Source organism: Glossina fuscipes, unplaced genomic scaffold (genome assembly GCF_014805625.2).
Source record: "Glossina fuscipes isolate IAEA_lab_2018 unplaced genomic scaffold, Yale_Gfus_2 1, whole genome shotgun sequence".
NCBI lineage: Eukaryota > Metazoa > Arthropoda > Insecta > Diptera > Glossinidae > Glossina > Glossina fuscipes.
This window is the reverse complement of record NW_023998415.1, coordinates 12,435,830-12,450,513: the sequence shown is the minus strand read 5'-3', so window position 1 is coordinate 12,450,513 and position 14,684 is coordinate 12,435,830. Positions and strand designations below refer to the sequence as shown.

The following is a 14,684-nucleotide window of genomic DNA, read 5'->3' as shown; positions in this document are numbered from 1 at the left end:
TTTTATTTTTTACTTTTTAATAATTTATCTTTTTTTTTTCCTCCCCCCCCCCCCCCCCCCACTCTTCTCGCTTTCTTAACTAAGCTAAAGCAAAAATTTCAAAGCGCAATAAAATCAATAATTTTTCTATTTTAAGGACAACAAAGAACCTAACGATATGTAAACACATTAATAATTGCATATATATTTGTTACTCATATGTACTACGTACATACAGATGAGACATTAATAATAGAAGTGTGGCTAAATGTTTATATATGACGATCGTTTTAGTAATCTTCTAAAACTTATTTTACATTATAATTCAACTTCTGTTTCCAATGGATTTTGTGCTCTAGCACTATCGTCACAAGTATTAATGCTATTATTAATTTTGCTCCTTTTTAATAACTGTATACATTGAATCCAAACGATGAGCATTTTGCTGCTCTATTTCCGTAAGTAATAATACGGTAAAGCTTTTGTGTTCTATTGCCCATAGAGCTCTCTATTTTTTCATTAAAATATACGTATCATGTAAACTTTCTTTTTCATTACTTTTTTCGCTTAATCAAATATGATTAACACATTCTTTCACAATTACGTGGATTCTTTTTGGCCAATTTGTAGATGCCTCAAATTTCTACCATTTACTTTAAGACTAATCCACAAAGATTTTGTGCTCGTTCTTCTAGTGCTATTCTTATTATCGATCGATTGTAAACTCTTCGTCTTAAAATGAACTTCAAATTATACGCATATATATCTTGATCCGTGTAAGAATTAAAAAGTAATTAAGAAAGTTATGTTTGCCTATCAAAATTTTGAAATCACGATTCCAATGTGACGAAAGAGTAGATTTCTTCATCTGATCGCAATAATTGGCAGCAAGCATTGAAGGCTTTGTAAATCAGGTTTACGTATTCTTGTCTTTTTGCTGGCATTTCTATGCTTTCTCCGTTCATACATGAATCTGTTTGTTGTCTGTTTCCAATAACAGATTGAATTTGCAAAAAAGCGCACTCTGTCGTTAATAGAAAGAGGCTAAGAAGCTTCATGAAATGGATTGCAAAGTTCAGCACATTTTACATGCGACTAATTATCCGAAAAGTGTGCAATACACTCAGAGACTCTGAGATATATTTGTAATCAAAAACCAGTAACAGTAGGTGCTTTGCGTATTACAACTTCCGATTCGGAATCGATATATCGATATCGTTCTATGCGTCCTGCTGTTGGAAAAATTCAAGTAGAAAGTAGAAGTTTCGTTTCAGTCCATGAATTAAATCTTAACTTAACATAATTTTTTTTTTTTTTTTGCATACATGCACACATACTTAGAGTGCGAGCAACGGAATATCAAAGATTCGAATCAAGCTGAAAATAAATTGTTTTCTTTTACTTTGCAGTCCTTTGATTTGCTTACAATAAAGGAAGAAACCAGCGATTTGTCATTTTTTTCCCAAAAACTCGATCTCAAGCTAGTTTAGGATACAAAACCCCCCAACATATGGCCCACATAGTGTATACTCATGTTTAAAGTTTAAATATTGTATGTTTAAATATTGTGTATGTCAAATGATGATCAGCCCTGAGATAAATATCATTTTTCATTTACTTAATTTATCTTTTGGATCATTAATATCACAGCTATCGCGTGGTTCAATCTTACCTTTAATACCTCTTGAACCCACAAAAAAAAAAAAAAAAGTTGACATACCAGAATTTTTTAATGAGTTTTGAAAAGGCCTTTAAATACCCACAATCAATTGTCTCTACATGGTCTAGTTTCAAAGGTATTGATAACATAAACTCGTTTCCATTGTTATTATAAGTGGTTTTGACTTATAACTTTTCTGAAGTCTGTCTGAACTGAGCTACTTTCAGAGAATTAAAGATAGGCAACTAAGATTTCGCACAAACATTTCTTGATCGATTGAGAACACGAAGTTGAAAGATGGCCGTGCTTCGATTAGGTGGGCATCAACATTATGGAAGAAATTGAGATAACCTTGGAATGTACGGCCATGTTTCTTTTTATATTTTTCTATAAGTTTCTATAAGTTGCGATCGATAAAGATACATCCTGAAATCCATGACTCAGATGATCATAAAAATCACCCCAATAATGGCCTCCATTTGAGATATATCCGATTAATTTAAGTCATATATTAGCCCATTCCTCTTAATAACATGTCCTGATTTTATTGCATACATACATACTTAAATAATTGTAATTTAAAGCTTGTCTTCTTTCTTATCTATATATATATCGATATTAGGATTGGGTGTGTATATATCCCGCATTGAGGAAAACTCTATAGCGGAACGTGCTGGTTTGCGTCCCGGTGATACAATCCTAGAAGTGAATGGCACACCGTTCACTTCAATCAATCACGAGGAGGCGTTAAAAGTAAGTCATTTTCCCTTATATTAAACTATTTTAAAAATTTAATTAATCTTTTACATAAAAATCGTAATTTAATGCACTTAAATTATCAAAGAGCAAAAAATAAAGAAGAAGAACAAGAAGAAAAAAAAAGTATAAGCAAACATTGCAAACGTAATGACCCCAAATATATAATTGAAGTGCACACTGGAGAAAAACAAAAAGCAAAGTTTTACAAAAAAAAAAAAAAAAAGACGTCTGTTAATGTGTGCGCTATTTTCGAAGTTAAATCAATTTAATGTTAAATAAATCGTGATATCACAATTGAAATCATAGAACATCGCCTGTTCGTAAGTAAATTCCGGATATAGGGGCTATTATGATTTATGAAAAATTCGCGCAAATTTGCAAAAAGTAAAAAATAAAAAAAAAATAAAAAAACAAGTTAACTATGATAATATGCTTCTGATTGATGACCTGCAGCGTTTAAAAAATTTGATAGCGCCACAGTAACGTGAATTATTTATTCGCTGGCAATGCTATGTGCACTTTAGTTTTAGATATAATCAATCGATCTTTTTTTGCAATCCGGACTGAGTTAGCTTTCCAAATTATTTTCGATTTTAATTTTTGAGATGCGATGAACATTTTTTTTTTTTGAAAATAAATTATTTTAAGTCTACGTATCGATTGGTAAAACACTAATGCACTTTGAGAAAAAATTGGCAATAGATCTGATATCTCAATTAAGTTATATTCTTCACTTTAAACTTTTATCTATTTTCTGATAGCATTTCCAACTTATTTTACTAGTTTTCATATTGATTGATGTGTTAACATTTTGCTTTTCCTATTTCTTTAATCATTTTTTTTTTTTTTGCTTTCATTTTTGCAAATTAAACATTATATAAATAACATATATTAATTAGATATAAATAACCAAAATTTCACAATAACCAGGACTTCAAAACAACTTCAAGTTATATGCTGAACGCTATATTTGAGAGATGCAAAAAGTAAATTTATCTTAGATAATTTCTGTGCATTGTAATAAAGGTATAGGTTAAATTATCATCCTCTTCTAATAGGGTGTTTGCGGCTCTCCTTGAGCTAAGGTAACTTTTTTTTTTTTTTGTATGAACCCAGCCCACCCAGGGAATGTGCCGTAAACATGTGGACAGGGTGGTGATCAGGAAGGGTTATAGGAAGAGAGAGAGAGAGAGAGAGAGAGAGAGAGGGTACGTGTAGAGAAAGGGATTAATGTTTGTGGGCTTTCGACTTGAAAATGGTATAGTAAAGAGCGACAAGTCGCGGTAGTGTGTTGTGCGGCATACAAGTGACTCTGGAAGGAGAGAAAGCCATGTAGAGTCCTGCTAAAAATCTAATTAATTGATGGACAAATCGCTTTTATCTCTTGCACTTACTCTAGACATACTCGTACACAGGCGCAATACTGCGCAACTCCACATTACGCCGGTGTTCAAGGATATCGAGATTTTTGGATACGCTTTTGTCGCCCCTAAGAATCTGAGCCTTTTGATGTATGCGCTTCAGGGCCTCCAAGCCAAAAGGCGTAGATAAAAATCGAAAACCGCATCTTGGAAAATCTGGAGGAAATAAAAGCCATACTAGAAGATCACATGTTTCAGAAGAATGGTGGATGTGTACATCCATGATCCGTAAAAGTATGAGAAGTGAAGGGAGTATGAACGAATTCCCTTTACAGATTATTTCAATGGTTTTTTACCTACAGTCAATCGGTTGCCTTCCCTACTATCACTAACTGCTCCTACTAGCCTTTTTTATTCTGCTCGAAGTTAGCTAATTGAAATTTTGAATTTAATTTACCTCCCTGTCTTTGGCTGATATTTCCATAATATAGCTTATGACCAAGTATGAGACTAAAACAAGGGACGAATTTGCACTTTGATAGGCTTTCATTGCCTTTGAAAGGTTTTTTTTAAGGTTCAATAGGTAATCTAAGAGAACATAACACAGAGTTCATTCAAGGAGAACTAAGACGAAAGGGCCAGACGGAATTCTGAAAGCGGTAGCAGACTAATGGATGCACGATGTAACAAAACTAACCTTGCCATCCCGACCCGCGGAGAAAGCAAATGCTTTGAACATTTCACGTTATTATTGATAAAATCAGCCAATGAATTCAAGCAATCTAGGTTTGGTTTTCGGTCTCTTTATGTGTCGAAATAATTAACTCAATTTTGTCGATTTTGAGACTGTAAGGTATAGATGTTGTTATTTCGCTATAACCTATAATTTAAAGAATTTATGTTCTTTAATCCATTTCGTGCCGAATTATTTTGAAATTATTCGAAAACAAAGCATTTTTAAATTTCATTTGAAATCATCTTCCCTTTAAGAAAAGTTTTGTGCAAAGTAGCGTCATAATGTCAAATAACAAAATAATGTTAGAAGAAAATAATAGATGCTGTTTACCATAATAATGAAAGAGTTTCCATGCGTCATGCAACACTGAGGAAACAAAAAAAAAAAAAAAAAAAAAATGGATGAGTGGGTAATATGTGAATTAAGTTTAACTTCGTACAGTTTTCGATGTCTATAGTATTTCCAGGAAATATCCGTGTTGCACCTCAAACCTAATGAATCTTTAAAATATTATAATAGATAATCGGCGTCACTTACATGATAAATGATTAATGTCTGGGCTTGTTATGTAATACATATATATATATATATATATATATATATATAAATATATATATATTGTGTCATAAAAATCTTTTTTTCTTATTTCGTTTCGTTTTTATTTTATTAGTATTTTTTCAGTATTTCTTAATAAATTATTAAAATTAAAAATTTTTTTACTTCAGGTTTATTCTTTCATTAAATTTTGTTTTATTTATTTATTTTGTTTATTATTTTTTTTTTTTTAACACTTAATTTCTTGGTATGTCTGCTTCTTCTCCTCTCTTCTTTCTTCTATTGCCATATTTTTTCTTAACGCAGAGATGTGTGCAGATACTGAAATCATCACGTCAAATCAGTATGACGGTACGTTCACCACCCATACTGAGTACGACAGCGCCTTTGCATGGCTTCGGTCCACCCTCTAGAGATCCGATGTATGCATCTATGGTTCCCCTGCTGTCCCAAACACAAACGGCATTACCAGTAGGTACTAGCATAGGGAGTACAGGGACCTTACCATTTCGTCAAACATGTTCCTGGATGGATCGTCATGGTAGACCCGCCTCACCGCCTATGGAATACGGCGGTCGCAGATCCGACCGTCGCGATAGGTAAGCATTAATACAAGGAATACAAAAAAAAAAAAAAAAAAAGTTGATACATTTATCAATTAATTTGATTCTGAACTAATTGCAGAATAAGACGTGTCGAATTGCTAATAGAGCCCGGACAATCGTTAGGATTAATGATACGCGGTGGCGTTGAATATGGTTTGGGCATATTTGTTACCGGTGTAGATAAGGAAAGTGTAGCGGACCGTGCTGGGTTAATGGTGGGTGATGAAATATTAGAAGTCAACGGCCAATCATTTCAGGATGTAACTCATGATGAGGCGGTCAGCCAGTTAAAGTATCATAAGCGTATGTCATTGCTCATACGCGACGTTGGCAAAGTGCCGCATTCCTGCACCTCCATTGAAATAGAGCCTTGGGATGCTTATAGTCCAACGGGGACAAGGTAAGAAATAAATAAAATCAAGATTAGATAGCAAAATATATGTTATGGCAGTCAGCAATTTTTCTCGTTTTTCGAGGTGGCTCGTTTATTTGGCATAGTGTTATAAGACTTTTTCATTAATTTAAGTATATTTACGCCTTTCTTTTATATTTAATTTATAGAGCTCGTCGAAAAGGTCAAATTACGGCCATGGTTGAGGAGAAAGCTCGTTCACTTTTGCCTCGACATCATTTCGCAAGTCTTTCGTATTACATAGCTGAATATAGTGCGAAAGCAATGACCATAGATGCCTTTGTAGCCGTCTTACTTGAAATGCTAGATACATACGAAAAGGTAAAGATACATTACGCTCTTTCTCAATGAGTATTGTTTGAGAATTAAAAAAAAATAAAATAAAATTGATTTGATATTATTTAGCATACGCTGGTAACGGAAATACGTGAACTCATATTTCCGGAAGATCGCACCCGTTATGATGAGCTAGTTTATAGAAGAGAACGTGATCCTTACGGTAGCGAAAGAGTGCGGGTAAGTTGAAATATATTTGAATTGAGAAGTAAAAGCTTTTAACGAATTTCTACACATTTGCCGAAACGGTTTGTCTTCTTCTTTTTTACCATTTTAGCGTAAAGGAGAGAACGTACGTGATTTGCCGGTAAGCTTTTTAGAAGATTTACTCTACGACACTGACACTATTTACTACTATTAATTATTATATGTATGTGCGTACACTCGTACTGTCTATGAATTTTATTATAAACTAATATCAAAAAGAAAACAAAGTCATCGAACAAAGAAAAAAAAAAAAAAAGAGAAAAGAAAAGCAAAGAAAATAAAAACAAAAAATCGCATGTTCAATGTATTTGTATGTGTTGTTTTTAGAGCAAAAAAAAAAAATTCGTACACTTTTTTCTTTTAATTTAACTACTTTAAATTATAATTGATATAAATATTGAAAACAAATTCTTAATTTTTTAAAATTACTTTTGTTATTAAGAGAGTGAGTGTATCATGATTGGTTGCTGTATGTAAAAGTTGTTGTTAGTAAAGTCGTTTGTGTTGTTGTCGTTGTCGTTGTTATTATTATTATTATTATTATTATTATTGTTGTCGTTGTTGTTGTTGTTGTGGTGGTGTTCTTCTTCTTCTAAATTCTTTCATTGGCATAACTATAAATTAAAGAAATAAAATAAAAAAAAAATAAGTATATATATATATATATACTTAAAAAACAAAAAACAAACACCAGCAAAGCCATAAAAATTAAACAAAAAAAAAAAAAAAAACTAGAAAAAGCAATGAATGGTAATCACAACATTTCGCAATAAATAATGAAAAATGAAGAGACAATAATTAATTTGAAACTCGAAATACTTAAGAAAACGATAAACTCACACACGCACTACACTCACATGAATGACAACACGTTAAAACATAAAGGTACACTGTAAGCAACGAGTTTAAAAAGTTTTGACATATTTAGAAACATAATTAAATATAACTAACTAACTAATATAATAGATCTATCTATATATATATATATATAGGAAATGCATACATACATATATAGATATATTTTGTTGCATGTTATCTATCCTTCACAAACAACGCTACAAGAAACTAAGAAATGACTTAACCCTTTATTTGTGTTCTCTGTGTGTCGCTAAATAATTATTATTCGAAATAAAGTTGCAAAGTAATTATAAAACTTTTCATGAAGAATTTTTTATTTTCCTATTTTGTAGAGAAAATTTCAGTTTATTTCCCTTACGTTAAATCGAAGTAAATACATATGTAGGTATATTAATTTATTAAGCCGAATGTCAATTTTTCTAATTCAGTCGATTCATTTTATAAAAGAAAATTAAAAGAAATATTTAATTTTCTCGATATCGAATATCGATAGATATTTGAATAATATTCTGATACAGAAAAAAATATTTGAAAAATTTTGGAAAATAATCAACTTAAATATATTTTTCAATTGTGTGTAGCATTAAATTTTTACAAGCTACTCGGAGAAAACGAGTCAAACAATACGCGAGAAAAATAGCTTGCTTCTATCGGAATATCAGTCGGTTTAGAAATGGGACGGGACGTAAAACTCCCAAAGATATTGCTTAAGTTCATGCTTTATCTTAATAGAAATGCAAATGAAATGACATTTTTATCCCCATCACTGAACACTAAGGGGTCTATTCATATTGTCAAATCGTTTGCGGCGCCTAGAATGGAATTTGGCAGTGACCCCCATTCGACCCCAAATCGATTTAAGCAAATTTGACAGATAAATTGGAAGCTCTTGCGCGCAGGATGGTAGGGTAGACGAGGCCAAATCGTTTGAAGGACACGGCTACAGTGTTACATGAACTGAGAACACCTACGTATTTCAAAAAGAACAAAAGATCACGCTTTTGCTCCCAACTAATATACTACAGTTGATAATTCTGCCACAATTTGAATGCATATTCTGTGAGCGATGATGTAGTACCTGGACAAAAATTAGAAAAATTGACTATGCCTATCAAATATTTTAGTCGATCGAAATTTAATTTTGTTTTTTTTTTTTTTTTAATACCTTCATAACGCCCAGAAACAAGCTTCAAAAACCCATTAGTATATATATATATATATATGTTCTTGACCAATTTCAGCTTCGGAATACGCCTAATGATGTTCGTCTTTTTGCCTGAGCATCTGTCCGTCTGTCCAATTATGTAGTATACAAACCGAACCCGATTAAAGGACACGCCCACCGCGCCTATGCAAGAAAAAGTGCTTTTTGATCGAAACATATTCTGAAAATAGGAAGAGTCTGCCGCGCTCACCCAACGTTATAGAGTATGAAAATTTAGTTCTTTTCATTTTTTTCAGAGTTTTTTTAGAGGTTAACGGTGAAGGGTATAAAAAATCCGATTACAATTGGAATATAATTTTCCTACTTCTGCTTAAAAGCTTAAATAGATATTAGACAGACATTAAAATATCTGACAATTAGCAAGTGTTTCTCGTACTTGGATAGATATTATACTAGACTAGATGACCATTATTAATACAAAGTGGAGTAACGTTGTCCTTTACGAAATTTTGCGAAATCGACAGTTGTCGTACGCTCAAAAATAATGAAACTAGAAAACGATTACATCTATGAAATAAATCAATTATGACGCTGCGACATAAGTTTTGAGTTCACATTTAGAAAATAATTCATCACTTAATAAGTTAGTCGTAAGCACGACATAGTCTGCATTGAAATTATATACTTTGTGTTAAGGGATAAATATTTCTTGCCATGTTAGATAAATGGTCCCGAAGTTTTAAATATATATATATATATATATATGTAGTAAGAGGGGTCGCTGGATTAATTTAACCATATTGGTCGACACTTGTTTATCTCGTTTATTGCGCTATTGTGAGATTATATGGGAAATATTTATCAAATAATGCGTTCTTAAAACGATATGATTATAATGTAAGCATATTTTCATTGGCCAGTATCGGACGGTATCATTTGTACATTTGAAAATATGGGTCTTTCTTAAAAGTGTTTCCCATATTACATACATTGCCTAACGTTGTCAAATGACGCGAACCTTTTCTAAAGTTTGTTTTTATTTATTCGTAGGACAAGCGCAATACGTTTTTTTTTTTATTGTTGATAAAACATATTGATCTTTTAATCGTTCATTTTGACGATTTAGTTAAACTCTTCCCAAAGAGTTACTTATGTAATGATATGAAGAGATATTAAATGAAGCTAATCAATAGTTATTTACATTCTTTCGCTTAATAGTTTATTTATAAAAAGCGTAGCAAGCTTAAAAGTAACAGTCTTTATATCATTAGCGCCCACCAGCACTCTTTAATATGTCATTAAATTAATCACAACTCATTCAATTCATTAAACAAAACAAGTCCCTTTCATGCTCTCTAAAATACAAATTTGATCCAAGTTGTGATGTGCTGCAAATTTTCTTATCATACGGATAGGACTGTGGCGCCTTTTCGCTACAATTGTCGTAGATCATTAAACATCTTAATTATTATTGCCAAATCAGGAACTAGAGGATATTCCACGCAAACATTAAATACACAAGCCGGAAACTACTACTGTTACGATTACAGAAATAAATGCAGAAATTAAAATATACAGAAAGAAAAAAAAGAAGCGTAATTAAATTTGACTTGGGCCCAATTTTGATGATGCCCATCATAAATTTAGGCACGGATACATCTTCATTGCAAAGAAAAACGAAGATCTATTCGCTCGATAAACATCCACGTATCCGTATCGCATATATCGTATGTAGCATTTATTTTAAATGATATTTTTTTGGAAATCTTCGCAATACTTCATACATATATTTATAATGCATACGTACATACATAATCTCCATTATTTAAATGCATTGTCTTTGTACTTTCGAGAGAAATCTTGATTGGACTTACATTAATTACTTTGCACGGAAATTTGCTTGCAAAACAACTCAAAAGCCGAGCCTAACGCATCAAGTAAATTAAGAGCTCTACATATTTAACAGTGTATGCTAGGAAAAAAAGGCAAAAATGTACATAACATTGAATGGACTTATGGATAGTTATAACTAGCCTTCAACGTTTCGAAGCGTGAGACAAGGACTGACTTTGTAGTAATAGATTTTTTCGTACACAGCTTTCAAATACAGACAGAAGGGCGTAGTTAAATTGATGCCACTATGTGGCGCTGTTAGGAAAACGAGTAAAAACATTATAGTGGAGCGCTGTTCACAATTAAATATCCTGCACCACTTTATTTAACACCATTTGATTATTTGACAAAATAAAGTGGTATATGGAAGGTGCTGGAAGTGGAAACATTTGCACTAGCGCTTGTCATTGCGTCAACACATTTCAAAAATTGCGAACTGAACACAAGGAAACAAGAACAGATGGACTGCGCAATGTATAATAAGAGGTGAATCTATCCCGAGTTCTTATCGGTATTGCATGCATCTGCACAAACGTAATACGTCCTTGTTCCACATATACTATGTAGGGTATAAAAACAAATCTGTATAGAGTCTCCCATGCAAGTTTTTATGCAATACTGAGCTTTCTCATTACATTGCTTCTGATGGGTAAAACATATTCACAGTTTCGGGTTCTTCAGTGTCCTAGGCTTACAAACGGCATTGTTGATATATATGAACCTGAGAAAGTTATAAGCAGAAGAGTAAAGAAATTATATGTCCTTGAAGTTTGGTAGTTCACCACCTAAAGCGAGTATGTGAAAACTTGCAAACGTTTTTGTTAGTTATGGGCGTCTCAGTTGTCGGGCCGGAAACCACTTTATATGTGCAAAAATGACATGGATTTGATAAGTATCTGTACTTACTCTTAAATCAATAGGAGACAGTAGGTTTAAGGACCCTTTCTCAAACATGGCCTGCACCCCTAAAAACACATGTAATAACTGTCGACTATTTAATTCAATGTTTAGGGCACAAGTCTTGGAGACGGGCGGATCTTGGGCTCATCAAATATTTATGAACTTTATAACATTAATAGATATAACGATTACGAGCAAATTTTTTAAACCGAAATAATTAAATATTTTTTCAAATGTTTCCGCTGAGCCAAAATGCGAATTTAATAATAAAGAGGCTAAAAAAAAAGTAATTAGTTAATCCATCAGTTTATTTCGCTCTCAGAATGATGACGAATAGAAAATTTTTTTCATTTCACTTTTAATGCATACTGGAGACAATATAGATAAGGACTTGATGAGCGTTAGAATTCTAAGTCGCTTTGTTTACGTCCCTCGGGCTAACCATGCGTTTAATCGCGCGCGTCTGATAATTTCTTGCAAAAATTTATTTGATTTCGGAACATGCTAAAGTGAGCTCAGAAACCCAAACCACCTCTAATTCAATTATTTTCAACCTCTAACATCAGGGATATCTTTGTTTTTTTTTTTTTTTTTTTTGTAAAAATTTATCAAAAAATCAATTTTTATACGCTTGCGTTAGATGATGAGAATCCAAACGTCATAATGGGATATTATATGTTATATATATTTATATGATAAATCTTTATCGCGACGATGGTCGCAACATGAGAAACGGACCTTTTAAAAAGCTGAAAGAACATATAGTTTTGAATAATAGGGATTTCGATTGCGTTTGGAATATTTTTTGCGTTTATTATTTTCCAAAATACGATATATATATTTTTTTTCTGAATAACACATTCAGTGCGGAAAATAAATCAATCGCGCTCTACAAGCACTAATTAATTTAAAATCAAATGTTATTTGCATTTTGAAAGTAAAGTTTATCGAAACAATAAATAAATAGAAAATTTTTAGTTATTGACAATTTTTGTATACGAGTAACCCAGAAACACAACATTTTCACCACTTAGTTGAAAACTATATAAAATCACCCTTAATTAAATAACTATTCACCACCAATCTCTCACTTATTAAAGCGTGTTTAATACTCGCATAAGACAACACGGTGCAGAAATAGTATAACAAATTTTATCGAAGATTATTGTTACTAGCACTAAAAATATTTAAAAAAAAAAAAAAAAAAAAAAAGCAAACAAACCGATACATATTTAATTAAATTGAAATTTAAAGCAAAAGCAGTTTGCAATATTGCTAAGAGCACACCACACTAGTCAAGCATTAATGCATTCTAAATGAATAAAATAATTTATAAATAATTAAAAAGTTAAGCCTCTGGATGGTAAACGAGTTTTTTTATATAAAACAAATGCTGTGTGTTATATATGTAGGTGACCGATGTCGATTTGGAAGTAAGCGCTGCTACCGGAAGAAGTCCTTCTTCAGATTCGGGGCTGGGCATGACTATGACGGATAATAAAGATCGGTATTATTACCACCACTTTCTCGCTCTCTCTCTATCTCTCTCCGTCTCTCTCCGTCTTTCTCCTTCTCTCTATCTCTCTCTTTCTTTCTTTCTCTCATTCTCTCTCTCTCTGCTTCTTTCTCTTATTCTCTCTCTCTCTGCTTCTTTCTCTCTATCTCTCTCTCTCTCTCTCTCTCTCTCTCTCTCTCTGTACCTCTCAAACACCTTTTCTTCACGCTTTCTTTCCTACGCCATTGTTATTTATTCCCCTCAAATTAAAAAAAAAAATGCCGCATTTTAAAATTGAAACCGATTAAATTTTCAAAACATAAATAACATTTAAATTATGTTTAGAACGATACAACAATTGCCCTATCGCCCCATGTCAGCGGGACCTGTTTTGCATCGTTCAAAACAACAACAACAACAACAACAACAGCAACAACAACAACAACAACAACAACAACAACACTATCATATCTCACAGCCACAACTACCATTTCAACAATCTCAACCTCAGAACTCATCCGCATACTCATCCGGGTCAGGGCTATTGCATCCTCGTGTCGAATTTAACAGTCATCATGCCTCATTGCGACACCTAGGCAGAGGAAACTCATCAAATGCCAAATTCATGGGACCAACGTTTAGCAGTACCACTCATAATACGCCCCTCAAGCAGTATATTTATACCGATAGCTGTATACAGCCTCAAGTAATGGGAACAAATCAAAACAAAATATTGCAAACTGACAATCAACATCAGGTGATGATCATATATGCATTCATATGTATGTAATGTACGTATGTGTATACACTTACCTATATATGTATATAAATATATATAAAACTTCTACTTTATCTTCTTATATACGTTGTATATAAGTAACACACAATACAAATAATAAGCAAATCCAAGCTTCTCACTCTACTTTCTATTTCCGATCTCACTTTACCCTCTCTCTTTTACGCGATACTTTCAAATATCAAAATTCAAAATTTCAATTTCGAATTCTGTTCACATTCCTTTTACATTCTTCATACATCATTTTTTTATTGCGCTTTTATTTACAAAAAAAAAAAAAAAAATTTTAAAAAAATGCAAAAGAAGGGGAAAACAAAAAATTAGAAATAAAAATCGATCACTCGAGTGTTGTCATTTTCAGAGATCAACATAAAAAATTGACATTCGCATTCTTGACACTATTCAAATCAGACAAACACGGTCATAGGGTTGAAATGTGTATGTGTGCGTGTGTAAAAGTCAGGTTTAAATAGACTATCTCCTACAATGGAGACCCTGCACTATAATCTCTTCACATATGTAGAGATATATTCTGAAGTATGATATATCTGTTTTCGAAAATTTTTATTCTTGTAATTATAATGAGATCATTGTTTTGACTTATTGGCTATGATTCGTGTTTTTATGTACAAATTCTTATTAATTACGTACTTTGTGTAAATAATTTTGTTTAAATTAATTTTATTGTATTTTATCAAACACTTTTCGTTTTTTTTTTTTTTTTGTTTATTTTTATATTTATTAATTTATATATATACATTGGCTTATTTTTTTTATATAATATGAAAATATCAAACTAAACCAAAAAAAAAAAAAAAAAAAAAAAAAAAAAAAAAAATTGGATGCCTCGATAGGACTACGGCTATGATGAACATAGGTCACGAAGAAGCAGTGAAACTCGATTACCGCACACGGAATACGAACATGATGTGGTGAGTAAGGGATTCTTCTTTTACTCTCTCACTCA

At 32.2% G+C, this 14,684-nt stretch overlaps 1 protein-coding gene across 10 annotated transcripts in view; it reads left to right on the top strand.

The window, feature by feature from the left end:
• The window catches only part of LOC119631952 (whirlin), a 100,059-nt gene that overhangs the window by 37,735 nt on the left and 47,640 nt on the right, over positions 1-14,684 (top strand). For 5 of the 10 annotated variants that reach the window (XM_038024589.1, XM_038024586.1, XM_038024588.1 and 2 more), the window contains exons 4-9: positions 2,262-2,392; positions 5,357-5,649; positions 5,735-6,055; positions 6,217-6,388; positions 6,473-6,583; positions 6,681-6,710. In XM_038024589.1, coding sequence (XP_037880517.1) covers positions 2,262-2,392; positions 5,357-5,649; positions 5,735-6,055; positions 6,217-6,388; positions 6,473-6,583; positions 6,681-6,710 — 1,058 coding nt within the window. Of the gene's footprint in view, positions 1-2,261; positions 2,393-5,356; positions 5,650-5,734; positions 6,056-6,216; positions 6,389-6,472; positions 6,584-6,680; positions 6,711-12,838; positions 12,934-13,266; positions 13,736-14,571; positions 14,650-14,684 lie in introns of those variants that run through there. The other 5 variants (XM_038024587.1, XM_038024582.1, XM_038024583.1 and 2 more) reach the window with 2 other exon arrangements.